The sequence below is a fragment of the Jaculus jaculus genome, chromosome 8 (genome assembly GCF_020740685.1).
Source record: "Jaculus jaculus isolate mJacJac1 chromosome 8, mJacJac1.mat.Y.cur, whole genome shotgun sequence".
In the NCBI taxonomy this organism is placed as follows: Eukaryota; Metazoa; Chordata; class Mammalia; order Rodentia; family Dipodidae; genus Jaculus; species Jaculus jaculus.
In genome coordinates this window covers 124,151,454-124,170,177 of record NC_059109.1, presented here as the reverse complement: position 1 = coordinate 124,170,177, position 18,724 = coordinate 124,151,454, and the positions used below count along the sequence as shown (strand labels likewise).

General features: G+C 52.0%; 1 protein-coding gene across 1 annotated transcript in view; it reads left to right on the top strand.

Annotated features, from left to right (window-relative positions):
* The window catches only part of Jph2 (junctophilin 2), an 85,415-nt gene extending 69,207 nt beyond the window's left edge, over positions 1-16,208 (top strand). Inside the window, exons 3-6 of the mRNA XM_045157131.1 lie at positions 9,981-10,099; positions 11,997-12,709; positions 13,284-13,378; positions 14,620-16,208. Of these exons, the coding sequence (XP_045013066.1) occupies positions 9,981-10,099; positions 11,997-12,709; positions 13,284-13,364 (913 nt within the window). The 3' untranslated portion in view covers positions 13,365-13,378; positions 14,620-16,208. The remainder of the gene's footprint in view (positions 1-9,980; positions 10,100-11,996; positions 12,710-13,283; positions 13,379-14,619) is intronic.
* The last annotated feature ends 2,516 nt before the right edge of the window (positions 16,209-18,724 follow it).

Genomic DNA, 18,724 nt, shown 5'->3' with positions numbered 1-18,724 from the left:
ATGTGCCCTTGTGCCACCCCATGTGCTTGCCTGTGGCGGGTGCACTCACCCCGCGGTGACCACAGTGGAAAGTTGAGTGTCCCCTGCCTCACTCTTCTGTCCGTTGTTATTTGCGCTAGAGCCTTTACTCATCTTGGGGCTTGCTGGTTCTTCTTTGGGCTCAGGCAATTCTCGCGTCTCTGCTCTCCTAGCGGGACTCAGGTTCCAGTGTGCGTGGCCACATCCAGCTGTTCGTGTGGGTTCTGGAGAGTCCAGCTCAAATTTGGGTGGCCTCAGGCCCCCTCAGGCTTTTACGCTTGCGCAGGAAGTGCACTTGACTGTGGAGCCATCTCTCCAGTCCCGTCTTCCCCCTCCCCTTATTTGAAGCAATAGCTCTAAATGGCAGAATTAAACTATTAAAACACACATACGGAAGTACAGGAGGAAATCTTTGTGGTCTTGGTCTGAATAAAACCATCTTGGATACAGCACCCAAAGTCCAGAGGAAGGCAGAGAATGCAGGTAACTTGAACCTCATTCAAATTTGAAACTGGGTCTGGGAGTGTTGCTCAGTTGCTGGAGTGCTTGCCTCTTGGCATAAATGAAGCCCTGGGTTCAAGTTCAACCAATTGCACCACATAAACTGAGCATGGTGTCCCATGCTAGTGATTCTGGCATTGAGGAGGTGGAGGCAAGAGGATCACAAGTTCAAGGTCTTCTTCAGCTACATAGTGACTTTGAACCCAGTCTGGGATACCTGAGACCCTGGCTCGAAAAAGACAAGGAAAGAAAGACAGAAGGAAGGAAGGAAAGAGAGAAAGAAAGAAACTTCTGTGCCTCAAAGGCTCAAAGGGTACAAGAAATGAAGTCAAACTGGAGAGATGGGTCAGTGGTTAAAGGCACTTGCTTGCAAAGCCTGACAGCCTGGGGTCTGATTCCCCAGCACCCATGTAAACCTAGATGCGCACAGTGGCACATGTGTCTGGAGTTCATACGCAGTGTCAGGAGGCTTTAGTTTTGCTTATACATGATAAACAAAAACTGTAAAGAGGGCTGGAGAGATGGCTTAGCAGTTAAGCGCTTGCCTGTGAAGCCTAAGGACCCCGGTTCGAGGCTCGGTTCCCCAGGTCCCACGTCAGCCAGATGCACAAGGGGGCGCACGCGTCTGGAGTTCGTTTGCAGAGGCTGGAAGCCCTGGCGCGCCCATTCTCTCTCTCTCCCTCTATCTGTCTTTCTCTCTGTGTCTGTCACTCTCAAATAAAAAATAAAAAAAAAAAAAACTGTAAAGAAATGAGAAGTCAGCCCATACAATAGGAAAAATACTTGCAAACCACATGTTAAAGGGCTTATATTTAGAATACCAACGATAAAAGGTTTGAAAAAGTGCCAAAGAATCCAAATAGACATTTTTCTTAATCAGATATATGGATGGCACCACTAAGCACATAAAATGTTCAAAATCATTAATTACCAAGGAACTGTATGGGATAGCACATCACAAGTCCCTGATATGGTTATAATTTTTTAAAAATGGATAATTACAGTGTTAGTAAGGATGTGGAGAAGTTGGAACCCTTGTATGATACTGGTATAGTATAAGAGGGTGTGGCCACTTTGCAAAATAGGCCTGTAGTTCTTTAAAATACTAAACATAGAAGATTGGAGAGATGCCTCAGTGGTTAAAGGCACTTGCTTGCAAAGCCTGATGACCTGGGTTCAATTCCCCAGTACCCATGCAAAGCCAGATGTATAAAGTGGCACATGTGTCTGGAGTTTGGAATGCTAGAAGGCCCCGACATGCCCATTCCCCCATCTCTCACAATCTCTCTCTCTAGTCTATAAATATAGAATTATCATATGACCCAGCAGTTTATACTTCTAAATTTTTTTTGAGACAGGGTCTCACTCTAGCTCAGGCTGACCTGGAATTGACTTTGCAGTCTTGAGCTGGCCTCAAACTCACAGTGATCTCCTGCTTCTGCCACCTGAGTGCTAAGATTAAAGATATGCCCCACCATGCTCTGCAGGTTCTCCTTGTAGAGATGTACCCAAGAAAGTTGACAACATTCATTCACACAAAAACCTGCATAAGGATCTCAATAGTAGCATTTTTCATGACCACCAAAGAATGGAAACAATCTAAATTTCCATGAGCTGGTAAACAGGTGAATAAACTGTAGCCTCACGGTGGAGGTTTAACTGGCAGTTGAAAGTAACCAAGTACTGATAACCTCCAGGCAGTGTTTAGATGACTTTTCCTCATCCATTAGTAGTCAAGAGAATTCTGAAAGGAAATGCTGGTAAGCATTGTTACAATGACAAAAATAATAATGATGGGTTGGCAAGATTGCTTAGTGGTTAAGGCACTTGCCTATGAAGCCTATGGACGCAGGTTCAATTCCCCAGTACCCACGTAATCCAGATGCACATAATAGTGCATGCATCTGGAGTTCATTTGCAATGGCTAGAGTTCCTGGCATATCCGTTCTCTCTCTCTCTCTCTCAAATAAAGAAATAACCAAATAAATAAAATAATATTTATAATATATAATAAATAAAAATAAATAATAATAAAATAAAATAATATTGAAAACAATAATGATGAGCCAGACGTGGTGGCTCACGCCTTTAATCCCAGCACTCAGGAGGCAGAGGTAGGAGGATCACTATGAGTTCGAGGCCACCCTGAGACTACATAGTGAATTCAAGGTCAGCCTGGGCTAGAGTGAGACCCTACCTCGAAAAACCAAAATAATAATAATAAAAAATTAATTAACTAAAAATAAAATAATGATGATATTAGCTACTATTTGTTAAGCACTCAGGTAATGCTAAGTACTTTTGTATTATCTCATTTCAGACTCTCAGTAATTTTATGAGGTAAATAAAAAGTGTCATTGTTGGACTGTTGAAGAAAATGAGGCCAGAGAGCAAGACAGTGGTGCCTCAATTTGGACCTGTGTTTGTGCCCTTAGCCCCTCTCGTGGGCAGTCTACTTCACTGACTGCCGCCTGTCCCTGGTGAACCCACATGGTGGAGGCTCATTCTATGTTTGCTTGCTGGGAATGAATGGAGTTCTGGGTCTTGGGAGGAAGGGCCTGTTGGTCAGGGCTCTCGGACTTGGCCCTCGCCTACATCCTTAGTGCAACGCTTTCTCCTAGGAAGCCCTCTGGGCCAGTGGCTGTACACTCATCCACACATGGTCTTGACCAGACAGAGTGGGGGCGAAGGGTTATTTTGGGACAAACATTCAAAGCATCCCTCTTCAGGAAGATGTTTGGCAGCGCTGTCCCTCCATCTACCTCTGCACCACCAAAGGTGCTGGCAAGAAGCCTGAGCCAGGACTGACATCTGTTGCCATCCTCCAAACCTTCCACTGACTTCTAGTTCTAAGGGTTTATCTGTGTGGTGTATGCATGTGTTGTGGCTCCCCACACGTTCGCCCACAGTGGCAGGGGTTGCCAGCCTGTGGCAACCCAAATGGAACATAGAGTCTTGCTCTGCCCCATCCCTCTTCCGCCTGGTCCTGTTTTGAGCCAGAGTCTACTGGATAAATGATCCTTCCTTTATTTAATTATTCTTACATGTTTTTAAATTTTTTATTTTAGAGAGAGAGATATATAGAGAGAATTGGCATGCCAGGGCCTCAGCCACATCAGTTGAACTCCAGATGCTTGTGCCACCTACTACTGGGCATGTGTGACCGTGCACTTGCCTCACCTTTGTGCATCTAACATTCAAACTAACATGGGATCTGGAGAGTTGAACATGGGTCCTTAGGCTTCACATGCAAGTGCCTTAACCGCTAAGCCACCTCTCCAGCCCCTCACCTTTATTTAATTCTTTAGCGACACTTAATACATTTGGAATTTTTGGCCCTGTCCTCAACAAAACTGTGCTTCTCATTTATTTTTATTCAACAAGCATTTATGTAACTTTTCCTGTGTTCACACTGCTGTCCAGAAAACCCCATGATTGTTGGCTCACTTTATACAATTTCTTTTTATTTTAATTAATTAATTTTATTTATTTGAGAGAGAGAGAGAGAAAGAGAATGAATGGGGGGCTCTAGGGCCTTCCACCTCTGCACATGAACTCCAGATGCATGTGCCACTTTGTGCATCTGGCTTTACATGGGTACTGGGGAATCGAACCTGGGTCCTTTGGCTTTGTAGGCAAGCACCTTAACCACTAAGCCAGCTCTGTAGCCTTACACCATTTCTCCATAGGTGCTGTTATTATCCTCACTTTGCAGATGAAGATAATGAGGCTTGGGGCACTTAGACTGCCCAGGGTTAGAAAGGGCAGCCAAGGTCTGGCCCAGGTAGACTGGCTGGAGGTACTTCCTGTTAGCCATACACTGAGAGGCCTTGCTGTGAGCCCCTGGCCATCCACGAAGTTCCAGAAATGTGGCCTATTGGCTTAGCAGGGCTGCATTAGGCTGTAAGCTTCCAGTTGCCTACTGGGTCCTCCTCGTCCCCAGCTTTGGTCCCTGTCCATGGAATTCTTACCCCAGAGGTGATGCTAGAAGGGCTGTGGCTTGTGTAATGAGTAAAGGGCTCAAGCTGAGGGACATGGAGTAAGTGTGTTTCAGAAAATTCTCGTCCCCATGCGAGGAGAACTAGCTGCCAAAGGTGGAAGGTATCGGGAGACATGGCAGGCAGATCCAGTGTGTTGAGGACTCAGACAGAAGCACACCATGGGTGACAGCAAGGTGCGCACACGGACCTCCTCACCCCAAGGCAGGTGGAAGGGTTAATGCTTAGCTTTGCAGAGGTGGGTCACGACCATCTTTTCTCAGAAACTACTAGCATAGGGGCCGGGGACGTAACTGAGTTGGTAGAATGCTGCATTCATAAAGCCCTGGGGTCCGTCCATATGGTGGCTGATGCCTGTAACCCCTGCCCTCAGAAGGTAGAAGCAGAGAAATTAGAAGTTCAAGATCACCTTGGCTGCCCAGTTCTTACACTGCTGCTTTACTTAGACTTAAACAGTTACAAACAGCCTGGGCATCAGCGGCTGGCATAACACACTCAGCTGACCACCTCAGCGACGCGCGCCATTGTGTCTGGGATGTGCACCAGGGTTGCCCATTAGGCAAGCTGGTGGATCCAACCAAGAAGGCTGTGGGTTCTTTAAAATGCATTCTTATTTATTTAAATGCAAGCGACAGAAAGAGAGAATGGACATGCTAGGGGCCTCCTGCCACGCTGCAAGTGCAATCCAGATGCATGTGTCACTTTGCACATCTGGCTTTACGTAAGTGCTGGGGAACCAAACCCAGGCTTTTAGACTTTGCAAGCATGCACCTTAACCACTGAGCCACCTCTCCAGCCCAAATACTGTCTTTTCTTTCTTTCTTTTCTTTTCTTTTTTTTTTTTTTTTGAGGTAGGGTCTCACAGGGCAATCCTCCTACCTCTGCCTTCCAAGTGCTGAGATTAAAGATGTGCACCACCACGCCTAGCTGCTACTCTTCTTCTTCTCCTCCTCCCCCTCCTCCTTCTTCTCCTTCTCCTTCTTCTTCTCACTGTAGCCCAGGCTGACCTGAAACTCACTCTGCAGTTCCAGACTCGGGCTGGCCTCGAACTCACGTTGATCGTCCTACCTCTGCCTCCCAAGGACTCTGCTTAAAGGTGTGTGCCACCATGCCCGATGGCTGTGGTTTTGCCAAGCTTGGTCCATAGAAAGTGACTGCCTCTCATGATTCATGTCTGCTGAGGAGTCCACAGCACAGAACCAGGACCAAAGTGTTCAACAAATCATCAGGATTACAGCTGTTAATCTTAGCAGGAGAAGAAATATTTGTTGAGCGACGGCACTGGAACCGAGGGCGGCAGACTTTTCTGTGAAGGACCATATGAGAAATAGTTTTGGCCTTGTTTACCATTCGGTCTCTACAGCAACTGCCTAACTGCAGACAGTACATAAGTGTGGCTGCATTCCAGTAAAACTTTATATGGACGTTGAAATTTGAATTCCATACCATTTTCACATGTTTGAAAATATTACTCCTCCTTCTCCTCCTCCTCCTCCCTCCAGCTATTTGACAGTGAAATAAGGGGCTGGAGAGATGGCTTTAGCAGTTCAGTTGCTTACCTGAAAAACCTAAGGATCCAGGTTCAATTCCCCAGAACCCATATAAGCAAGATGTCCATGGTGGTGCATGCATCTGGAGTTTGTTTGCAGTGACTGGAGTGCTCTGGCATGCCCATTATCTCTCTCTAACTTAAATATTAAAAAATGAAATAAACATTCTTAGGGTGAAACAAAACAAAGCAGGGTCTGGGTTTGCTGAGCCCTCTGCTGGCATGTCAGCTCTCAGGGATGCTCTGTCAGCACTCGTGTCTAAGATGCCCAGAACAGGGTCTCATATATGACAGACACTCTACAATGTCTTATTAAACAAATGAACTAAGGGCTGGAGAGACAGCTTAATGGTTAAGGCATTTACCTGCAAAGCCTAAGGACCCATGTTCCACTCTCCAGATCCCACCTAAGTCAGAGGCACAAAGATGAGGCAAGTGCAAGGTTCCACATGCCCACTAGGTGGCGCAGGCATCTGGAATTTGATTGCACTGGCTGAGGCCCTGACATGCCAATTCTCTCTCTCCCTTGCTCTCTCTCTTAAAAAAAAAAAAAAAAAATTAAATGAACTGAGCTGGGCATGGTGGCATACACCTTTAATCCCAGACCTCAGGGGACAACGGTAGGAGGATCACTGTGACTTCAAGGCCAGCCTGAGACTACACAGTGAATTCCAGGTTAGCCTGGGCTAGAGTGAGATCCTACTTTGAGAATTCCCCTCCCCCCACCCGCCAGATAAAAGAACCAATGCATAGATGTGTCTTGAGGGGGCCTTTTAAGGCTGGGAGTTTGGAAGGAGAAGAAGAGTATTCCAGGCCAGTGGATAGCCCAAGCCAAGGCCTGGAGTCAGGGTGAGTCTACAGAGGCACCAATGTCTGCAGAGGAGGTGGTGGTGGGGACAACAGGGAGGCATGGCCAGCTATAACCAGCAGCTAGGGAGTGAGGAAAGGGGGGTTTGGGGGCGGGCATAGGATGCTTCCCCAAGTGATTCTGCTGTGTGATGGCCCACCCCGTTCCAGAACTACCAGCCTTATTATAACCCTGCTGGTGAAAGACAATCTCAAGACCATGAGGAGTCTGGAGAGATGGCTTAGCGGTTAAGCGCTTGCCTGTGAAGCTTAAGGACCCCGGTTCGAGGCTTGATTCCCCAGGACCCACGTTAGCCAGATGCACAAGGGCGGGGGGCGACACGGCTGGAGTTCCTTTGCAGTGGCTGGAAGCCCTGGTGTGCCCATTCTCTCTCTCTGCTTCTTTCTCTCTCTGTCACTCTCAAATAAATAAATAAAAATAAACAAAAAAACCCTTAAAAAAATAAAAGACCATGTGGAAGAGTCACTGTCCCTCCGCCTGCCCCAGTTACTGCTGTCTCGCCTTCTCCAAACAGGCTCAGAACCTTTGAGGAGACCCTCGCCCATGGGCCTCAGCAGAGTGTTGGCGGGGGGGTGATCAGACAGGAGGAATGATGCCCCCATCTCCTAGCAAGGCTTGGCCTGAACATGGGCAGGGGACTCTATACTTGGGCTAAGAGGGAGGGAGAGGGCTGGCGTCAACCAGTCTGGGGTGGACTGCCTGGGGCAGGGCCAGCGGCCTTTCCGATTCTGGCTCTCAGTGGCTTCGCTGGTCGTAGTCCACCGGGGCAGCATTGAGTCACGAGCCAGAGCTCATGGCAGCGAGGGGCTGGCTGCATATGCCCAGTCAGGGGGCCGAACGGGGCACCCAAAGCGTCCACTCCATGGGCCAACTGAAATCTAGAGTTTCCTTCAATTATGGAAGTAGGTGTAACCATATAGCAGTATCTGTAACTTTTGTCACCAAGACAGATTACACATTTTCATGTCACAATACTGTTGCTGCGCATATCCTTGAAATATCTTTTATGCTCAATTTATACTTGGGAGCTTGTTGGGGGGTTGAGAGGTATGTGTGTATGCGCCTCTGTGTGTGTGTGTGTGTGTGTGTGTGTGCACGTGGAAGCCTTCTGTGTTTTTCCTGGCGCTGGGATTAAAAACCTGTGCCACCATGCTTGGCTTTTTCAAGTGAGTTTTGGGGACAGAACTCAGGCCTTCATGCTTGCAAGGCAGGCACTTTACCAGCCAAGCTAGCTCCCCAGTCCCCAGAGGGGGTGCTTTGTTGACACAAGGCCACACTCCACAGCCCCACCTGTCCTCGAACCCATGGTTGTTCTCTTGCCACAGTCTCTGGAATGCTGGGATTACAGGTGTGAGCCACCATGCCTGGCCATTTATACTTTTGAATTATTGTAGTTAGTAGACCTGGTAGATATTTTATAATACGTTACTAAACATAGATACACATGATCACAGTACGAATACTTTGATGGTGGGGCTGGGGAGAAAGCTCAGTGGATGACGCACTTGCTGCACAAACATGAGGACCTGAGTTCGAGACCCCAGCACCCATGTGAAAATGGCTTAATGCTGTGGCAGGCGTGTAATCCTAGCCATGCCTACTGATGAGAAGGAGGCAGAGATAGAAGACTTTGCCTGAAGCCCAGGAACCTGCCATGCCAGCCAAAGCCACAGTGAACATGAGACCTCGCCTCAAAGGAAGTGTAAGGCAGGGACCGGCACACGGGAAGTTGTCCTCTGACCTTCACACACGCCCTTTAGCACACATACATTTAATCTGGGGGGCTGGAGAGATGACTTAGCTGTTAAGGAACTTGCCTGTAAAGCCAAAGAACCCAGGTTTGATTCCCCAGGATCCATGTAAGCCAGATACACAAGGTAGTGAATGCATCTGGAGTTCGTTTGCAGCGGTCAAAGGCCCTGGTGCACCCATTCTCTCTCTCTCTGTCTGCCTCTTTCTCTCTCTCTAAAAACAAAACAAAACCAAAAAACAAACCATTTTGGGGCTGGAGAGATGGTTCAGTTGTTAAAGGTGTTTGCTTGCAAAGCCTGATGGCCTGGGTTTGATTCCTTAGTACCCACATAAAGCCAGATGCACAAAGTGGCACACACACACACATCTGGATTTTGTGTGCAGTGATAAGAGGCTCTGGTGCACCCATGCTCATTCTCTCTCAAGTATATAAAATATTAAAAATATTTTGGGGGAGCTGGTGATATGGATTAGTGGTTAAGGCATTTGCCTGCAAAGCCTAAGGACCTTGCCTCAAAGGAAGTGTAAGGCAGGGAGGGACCAGCACATCTGAAGTTGTCCTCTGACATCCACACACACCCTTTAGCACACATACATTTAATTTGGGGGCCTGGAGAGATGACTTGCCTGTAAAGCCAAAGAACCCAGGTTTTATTCTTCAGGACCCATGTAAGCCAAATGTACAAGGGGGTGCATGCATCTGGAGTTTGTTTGCAGTGGCTAAAGGCCCTGGCACACCCATTCTCTCTTTATCTGCCTCTCTCTCTCAAATAAATAAATAAATAAAATATTGAAAAATATATATCTTTAAAAAAACATTTTGGTAACAATGTGTCATTTAGTTGCAGCTCTTTGTAACCTATCTTATCCATTTTATGCATTTTAAAACATTATTTCCAGAAAGGGTCCGTAGGTTTCGTCAGCCTGCTGAACACGGTGAGGGTTATGTGATACAAACGAGGTTAAACATCCTATTCCGGGACCTTGCCCTTGTCTGCATTCAACAAGCAACAGAGAATATGGTTTTATGGATCAGGTCTTGTCACAATGCATTGACCAGAAGGAATGCGGCTACCTGACCACACTTAACTACATGTTACAGTCTATCTGTGTGCCCTAAAACTAAAGGAAATGGTGTGGGAAATGCCCAATAGTCTGGGCCATGGGGCTGGGTAATATTTATTGACAGCCCAAGTGAGAATGCTGTCTGAGTTGACACACGGAACATTGGGAGGAGGGGCAGAGGGCTGATTTTCTGGTGGATCCAAAGTCTTTTGCCATGTTGTCTCCATAGGACAAGCCATGCCAAGGCCAAGGCTGAGGCAGCAGAACAGGCCGCCATAGCTGCCAACCAGGAGTCCAACATTGCCCGAACGTTGGCCAGGGAGCTGGCTCCAGACTTCTACCAGCCAGGTAAGCCAGCGAGGGATGAGGTGTGGGGCGGGAAGTCCTTGACTGGGTGCTCTCCCCTCGCCTGCTGGAAAGTGGAGATGCCTAAGTAGGCTGGAAACTGTGAGCATGGTACAGGGGCGCCCGCAGCTGCTTAGGAGTTTGTCAAATGAGAACTGGGCACTGCTTATGTGTCGGGCACCATACTGGGCTCAGGGGGCCATGCAGCTGGGGTCCATAATCAGGAAGGATCAAGGGGTCACACAGGCAGCTTTGCATGGGGTTAGGCACAGACTCACGTGTTCAGATCCTCGCCTTGCTACTCACTAGCTGTGGGACCTTGTGCAAGGCAAATGTTACCCTCAACTCCTGTGCTGGGACATGGGCATAGGAACAGAGCCCACTTTTTGTGCATGGGCTAATTTATATGAAGGTGACAGTGAGCTTGAGGTGGCTAAGGATGTTACCTACTGTGTGCCACACAGGGGGAGAGTCCAGCATGCGCATGGTCAGAACAGGGCCCCGGGGCTCACAGGAAATATCTAACCGTCAAGGTACTGGGAGATGTTAAGGGAAGGCTCTCTGTAGGGGAGGCCTTTGAAGCCTAATTTTGAAGGCCACCTCAGAGCTGTGGATCTTATATTTGATGTGGACTGTGGGCCCACTCCCCAGTTCCAGGTCTGGTATGGAGCCCACTAATGGCATCTCCCAAGAGGGTGGCCAGTCTGCCCTTTCAGAACTGCTGCACAGGTAGTGTTGGGTGGATCAAGAGAGGACCACGGGTGTAATGGCACGGGATGAAGGAGCAGTGACATGGGTGAGCTACGTGAATGGCGCTTGGGATGAGGTGAGGTGAGGAGGGGACCCAGGCTGGGACACAGGCTGCTCCCGGCAGAGTTGTGCGGCTGCGCTGCCTACTGATGGCAGAGGCTGGCATTTAAGTGTGCGACACGGTCTGGCCCCAGCAGGCGGGCCAGAGGAACACTAGAGGATGGAAAGAGTTGGGAGCAGTCGGTGCCCTGGAGGACCCGCGGCTCCCGATCGCGGCGCGCCCCCTGCTGGCCTCAGGAAGAGCAACACCAGCACAGACTGGAAGCTCCAAGTATCTTATTTAAATCCTTCCCATAGCGTTTATGAAACAGTCGATTTAGGCCCATTTTCAGACGAGGGGATCCAGAGATCGGTGACGCTAGCACACGGTCGCCGTTCTTTGCTGTGTGAGCTTGGGGAGGGCATCCAACCCCCCTTGCTTTATCTCCACAACGTTAAGTGCACAGAGATGGCCTGCAAAGCCAAAGGGCCCAGGTTCGATTCCCCAGTACTCACTTAATCCAGATGCATAAGATGGCGATGCCTGTGTCTGGAGTTCATTTGCAGTGGCTGGAGGCCCTGGCGTGCCCATTCTCTCTTTATCTGCCTCTTTCTCTATCTCAAATAAATAAAATTATACAAAAAATTAAAATGAAATGGCTTAGCCGTTAAGGCGTTCGCCTGAGAAAACTAAGGACCCGGGTTCGATTCCCCAGGACTCACGTCAGCCAGATGCACAAGGGGGCGCATGTGTTTGCAGTGGCTAGAGGCCTAGGCTTGCCCATCCTTTCTCTCACTCTTTCAAATAAGTGAATAAATAAAATATTTTTAAAAAATTAAAACGAGGGCTGGGGAGATGGCTTAGCGGTTAAGGCGTTTGCCTGCAAGACCAATGGACCGAGGTTCGGTTCCCCAGGACCCATGTCAGCCAGATGCACAAGGTGGCACATGCATCTGAAGTTCGTTTGCAGTGGCTGGAGGCCCTGGCGCACTCATTCTCTCTCCCTCTTTCTCTGTTCCATAAATACATAAATACAATAAATTAAAATGGTGCCCGAGGCCCGGGATGCTCCGAGATTAATCCTGGCATCCCCTGTGCTGTCCCCGACAGGTCCGGAGTACCAGAAGCGCCGGCTGCTGCAGGAGATCCTGGACAACTCGGAGAGCCTGCTGGAGCCCGGGCGGGGCGCGGGCGCGGGCGTCCTGCCGGGACGCCCCCGCGAGAGCCCGCAGCTGCACGAGCGCGAGACCCCGCGGCCGGGGGAGGCCGGCTCCCCGTCTCCCGCCGGGACGCCCCCGCAGCCCAAGCGGCCGCGGCCCGCGCAGTCCCAGGACGGTCTGCTGGCCCCGGGCGCGTGGAACGGCGAGCCGGGCGGCGAGGGCAGCGGGCCGCCGACGCCGGCCGAGGGCGCGGGTCGCCGCAGCCCCGCGCGGCCCTCCTCGGAGCTCATGGCCATCGAGGCGCTGCGGCCGCCGCCCGCGCCCGTGCCCGAGCCCGAGGTGGCCATGTACCGCGGCTATCACAGCTACGCCGTGCGCACCGGGCCGCCCGCGCCGCCGCCCCCGGACGACGAGCCCGAGCCCGAGCCCGAGCCCGAGGCGTCCGGCCCCGACTCCGCGCCGCCGTCCCCGGCCACCGCCCCGGAGCAGACCCCCGCGCCCCAGACGCCCTCCAAGCTAGAGCCCAAGCCCATCGTCCCCAGGGCCGAGCCCAAGGCCAAGGCCCGCAAGACCGAGGCTCGCGGGCTGACCAAGGCGGGCGCCAAGAAGAAGGCCCGGAAGGAGGCGGCGCTGGCGGCCGAGGCCGAGGTGGAGGTGGAGGAGGTGAGGCTCGTGGGGAATGGAAGCTGCATAGGGCCGTGGAACACCTGCGGCTGGCCTTGGCCCGACCTGCAGAGGACGAATGACAGGGCAGCGCGTCCCTCCCCACCCCCGGGACGGTACCTTGGCACCTGGCACGCTACTACCCTCCTGAGGCTGTTCTCAGGAGTTGGACCAGCAAGCTGCCCCTGCCAGGCCTGGGGCCGTTTGCTTGGGCACCTGCCACATCTGTCTAGCGTACAGCAAGGAGGGCTTCTAGGGGGTGGAGGAAAGGCCCCTCGGGGCTTCGGTTCTGGACCTCTTGGCGCATGGGAACTGGGGACCAGGAACCCCAGCAACAGAAGTGAAGTCAACGATGATGGTTTGCAACACATCCGTGTCCCTTTTTGGGTCCTGGGGGTTCGGGTCAATTAGTTCCAATAATTCTCCAGGCCATCGCGGTCTGTGGGATCCAGCAGTGGATGCTCCTAGGAGGGTCCTTCCCGAAGTACCTGCCCCTCTGCCTTTGTGACCTGGGAGGGGGTGTCTGGAGCTTCCGGGGACTCAGGTGTGCTCAGGCCTCTCTCCCTGGCTCCAGGTGCCCAACACGGTCCTCATCTGCATGGTGATCCTTCTCAACATCGGCTTGGCCATTCTGTTTGTTCACCTGCTGACTTGACCCTCGTCTACCAGGTGGGGCTGGAGGCTGGAGGCTGGGCACTTGAAGTGGTGAAAGGCGGGGGCGGGCTGGGCACTGGGCATGTCCATTCTCCAGAATGTGGGGGTACACATCACTCCATCACCTGTCCCCTGCATGCTTGTGTTCACACACACCCCAAGCCCCACTTTGCGGAGTGCCGGCTTGCTTGGCACTGGGCCAGGGGCGCCCTTCCTTCTTTAACAGATGTCCGGTGGGGAGCTGGAGGAGGGGCAGCAGGGCCTCGCTTCCACCCTAGAACGTGAGGTGAGGGCTGCAGAGATGGTTTAGCGGTTACGGCGCTTGCCTGCAAAGCCAAAGGACCAAGCTTGCATTTCCCAGGACCCATATAAGCCAGCTGGCACAAGGTGGCACATGCATCTGGAGTTAATTTACAGCGGCTGGAGGACCCGGCACTCCCATTTTCTTTCTCTCTCTCTCGTAAATAAATAAATTTAATAATTAAAGAAGAAAGTGAGAATGAACCGTTGTCTCAGAGCCCACTGTGAGAAAACTTCGTAGTTCATTCATCAAGCAAAACAGTTCCTGTAACGCCCCCTTGTGGAAGGAGGGGACATGGCTGTTCACCTGGGGTGTAGGTACCCTGGGCTCTTAGGACAGACTTTATTCCTCTGGCTTCGTTCCCATGCCTTTCCTCTACTAGCTGGAGCGATCTCCATTTTCCTTGCCCCAGCCCTGGGTGGAATTAGGGGCTGGGCTGGGTTACAGTGTCCTTCAGTGGTCTCAGGTAGAACCTTCTTGGTAGGACTAGCCTTAGAGTGAGTCCTGAGCTTGACTAGCTAGCAGAGTCCCTGCCCCATGCCATCCTCTCCAGCAGACCTTCTTTAGTCCCAGCTTCATGTGGGCTGGAGGTTCTCAGGAAGTCCCTGGAGAGAGGGGGGAGACCTTGTGTTATCAATGTCATAGCCAATGGCGGTATTAGCCTAGCAGGTGCAGCCCTGGGGTCGAATGCTGAATACTGAGGGTTCCCAGTGTCTCATCCCCCTCACCGGGTACCTGGGAGCCCTTCCTGTGAGGACTCTGAAGACCAAAGAGTGAAGAGGAGCGAGCCTGATGACCGCAGGGGAGGAGGAGGGAGCAGGCCAGCTGAGGGGGCGGGCGGAGAGAAGCCTGATTCCCCGCAGAGGGAAGGTGGAGCCTGCCCTGCCCTGCTTGCTGCTCAGCCTTGGAATTGAACTTCTCTTCCTTCTCTGACCCTGGTGTTTTCTGCCTGCAGAGCCAGGACTTTCACCTAGGATGCCAGGACCCATCTTTCTGCAAAGCCAAGCGGGCGACCAAGGAGGAGCGGACTGGACCATGGACCCGAAGAAGCCCTGGGCCCTGCTCACAGCCACGCCTTAAGCAGGCCTCCTGTGGGCCCATGCTGGCTGCCAGCGTGCCAGAGGAAGAGAATGCCTGGTCTCTCTCAGGAGCCCTCTGCCCAGGAGGGAAGAGCCTTGTTCTCCTGAGCATCCTGACCTGCTCCCGCCCCCCTCTTCACCCCTCCCTGGGCTTTTGTGTGTTTTAAGAGAAGTCACCTAGGCAAGATATTAATATTAAATCTCTTTCTGTTTCCCCCTCCCCCACCCCCACTTTAGCCCTTTGGCTAGTGGCTTAAGGATACCCGGGAAACTGAGGGGATGCAGTCCTACCCAGGCCAAGCTGTCCCTCATTTTCAGATGATCTGGAGAGCAGCAGGGGAAGTGGGCAAGCTCACATGAACATCCAAGCAGGCCGTGTTCTGCTGCCAGTCCCAGTTGGCATCCCCTTTGGACCAGCAGCAGGGGAGAGCTGAGCAACTGGAGCCTCTGGCTGGGAAGCCACCAAGCAGGGGCCCAGGTTGGGGTTGGGGTGGGAAGAAAGCAAGGCATGGTGGTAATGGCCCCTGATTTTGAGTGTGTCTGAGCCTGAACCTCGGGATGCATTTTTTGGTGATGCTGGTGTGGCCTGGGTCATTGCGCAGGAGCCCCGGGGCATGAAAATGACAGCTACTGTGATACACATACTATGAATTGGTTTGTCCCCATTCCCCACCAACGCCTCTGCAGACTCAGGGAAGCATGGCATGGAAGCCCAGCCAGAGAGGCTCAGGTCTGGGCTCCCGATGGGGGCAGCCTGCCTGTGCAGTGATCATGAGCCTGCAGTATGCTTGGCAGACGGTGATATCTGCATACACATCACTTAATGATGTGTGCACCACACCGAGTGTCTGGGCCCTTGGCTTTACCGGGTGTGATGTGAGGGCCCAGGGCTTGTGGTTGGTTCCCTGCCCCAAGGAGTGGGGGAAGGACAGGGCTTCCAGGCTCCCCCAGCCTGGGGAAGTGGGTGTCGCTACCAGCCAAGGGAGCTGCTGCAGATCTGCCCTCGTTTCTCTAGACCTCTGGGATTTGGGCGTGGTAGCCAGGCCTCCCTGCAGGGCAACGTGGAACCTGGGTGTTTGGAGTCATCTTTCCTCCCTCCCATCCCCGGCTCAGTACTTGGGAACCTTCCCTTCCAGCTTCACACTCACTGTTTCCAGCCCTGCCGGGGCCTGGCGGCTTGGCTGGAACTCTGACCTGCAGAGAGACGCCCGCAGCTGCTCCTGTCCCCGCCAGCGTGGGCATGGCTCTGCCTCTGTGCTTGGGCTTTCTGGACTCTGGAACGAGGGGGTGGGTGGGAGATGCTCAAGGGCTTCAGACCTCGGCTCACGTCACTGTGCTGGTGTGAGTGTCTGGTCCAGGGCCGGGGACGAGCCTGTGCCTATCAGAAGTACCGGGGATGATGGCTTGGGGTGAGGAGGGTTCAGGAAGCTGAGTCTGTACAATAATAAACCCGCATCTGCTCACAGCTCTGGCTGGGCTGTGTCTCTGTTTGTGGGCCCAGGATGAGGGGCTGGCTGAGCGAGGGTGGGAGAGGCTGGAGGGACAGGAGTCCTGCTGAGTCATGCCCTCTCTCTCCAAAGATGCTCCCATAATGCCTCTTAAAGGGTAGCTGAGGAGCTTCGAGTGTGGAGGAGGCTCAGGCCGTAGACATGGGGTGAAGTCTTTTCTCTGAGTAACATGGCAGCAACGAGAGCCTCCCTTTGAGGTGGAAGTCCTGGGACTCTAATCTCGGCTCAGACACTCACTTCCCAGAACCGCAGCTTTCTCATATATAAAAGAGGGTGGCGCTGCCTACTTTCTGGGGTTGGAGCGAGGGTTAAGAACCAAAGCTCAGCCTGGCGTGGTGGCGCACGCCTTTAATCCCAGCATTCGGGAGGCAGAGGTAGGACGATCCCCGTGAGTTCGAAGCCACCCTGAGACTACAGAGTGAATTCCAGGTCAGCCTGGGCTAGAGCGTGACCCTACCTCGAAAAAACAACCCTGAAACTCAGGGCTGGAGAGACGGCTTAGCAGTTAAGCGCTTGCCTGTGAAGCCTAAGAGCCCCGGTTTGAGGCTCGATTCCACAGGACCCACGTGAGCCAGCCGCGCAAGGGGACACACGCGTCTGGAGCTCATTGCAGTGGCTGAAAGCCATGGCTGCCCATTTTCTCCCTCTCCGTTGCTCTCAAATAAATAAAATAAACAAAAAAATTAAAAAAGAACTGAAGCTCATGTAAAGTTCATCTGTAGAAAGAATCAGGGAAATGGAGACTTGTGTCATGTGATAACATGCCTGCATTGTCATGCGCTCTTGCGTGATGGTGAGGCAGCTATGCAGTAAAGAATGGCTCAGTGGGCGGGACCAAGTCCACCTACCCTGCACAGGCTCCTCGCCACGCGTGCCTGGGCTCATCCATAGCGGGTCTGTGGAGGGACGCGGTTCTCTGGCTCGTTTGGGAATGAGCACTGAGCACTGAGGTTCCCGCACAGCTGGTGGCCAGGGAGAGGGCAGGAGGACAGGGTCCCTCATCAGCTCACCAGTAAGCTGGAGCTCAGAGATAGGTCCTCGGGAGTACCAGTTCTCTCCCCAGAGCCTCTGTCAACTTACTGGGCCTCTGGCTGCCCCCTCCCTCTTCCTGTGCCTCAGTTTCCCTTTTCACCAAGAAGACTCGTCCCTGCTCCCGGGCCTCACGGGGCTGCAGCTGTTAGAGCCGAATGAGATAGATTCCGGGTGGTGAGGAGGATAAGAACGCCCGGGGATGCTCCTGTCATTTTCGGGGAGGGCAAGCTTGGAGACCTCTGGAGGGAAATGGACCCGTGGGAAGATGGAACTGGTTTACTGACAAAGGCTTTGATAAAACCTCTGGAAAGGAAGAGGGCAGGCAGCCCGCCCAGCGGGCATTTGTCCTTGAAGACCAACTGAAATCTTGCTGGCTGGTTTCCTGAGTTCGTACTTAGACAATGCGAACCAGGTAAGGTTGGTTGCAAGTGGGCATCCTCTGGTGGCTGAGGCCCAGAACACAGCCTGGCAGATGCCTCCCCTTCCAGTCTTGGCCTCTGGCAGCTCTAGGAAGTCTAGCTTAACTCCTGCCTTGGATTCATTTAAGGCAGTTTGTCAGGTGGGAACTAATAATGGACAATGTGGGCTGGGGAGATGGCTTAGCAATTAAGGTGCTTGCTTGTGAAGCCTAAGGACCCAGGTTTGAATCTCCAGGACCCATGTAAGCCAGATGCACAAGGTGGCACATGCATCTGGAATTCATATGAAGTGGCTAGAGGCCTTGGCACACTCATTTTTTTCTCTCAATCTGCCTCTCTCTCTCTTAAATAAATAAATAAAATATCTCTAATGGACATTGCTGTGGTCTATGACTATCAGCCACTGTGTCGGGAGCAGAGAACAGGAGGGGCTGGGAACTAAGATCTGTGGCAAGAAGCAAGGTGTTGTGTCTCTTAGAAGACGCAGCTATGCTGGCACACACCAGCCCAGTGAAGACCTTTGGAGGTGCCAGGCTTAACGCACTTCCGTGGAAGGCTGCCACAGCCCTATGTGGCTCAAAAACAGTACCTGAGCTGTGACATGCAGGTCTTGCATGCTGAAATGAAAACGGCTGGGGTTTCCTGGCTTGTGTCAATGGGGACCAGATCCTTCTCTTCTCTTCCCTTCTTACTCACCTGCTTCACTTGCTATGTGTTAACCCTTCACACCCTTTCCCCTGGCCAGAACAGCAAGTAGCATGTTCTACAGTCAGGTTGCTGGTTCGAATCCCCATTCTGCCCCCTCACATGTTAAGTTGGTTTAGCTTTCTTTTCTAGGGAGATGATGAACTCCCTGGAAATGTAACTAAAGCACTTGGAACAGCCCACTGCAGCACGTGAGAGGCATGCTCTGAACCTTATCGTTCACGCTTGGCAGTAACGCCACACAGTGGGCATTGGCCCATTGGTTTTAAAGATGGGGAAATGAAGGCTTGGAGAGATGGAATGAGTGGTTCGGGTAC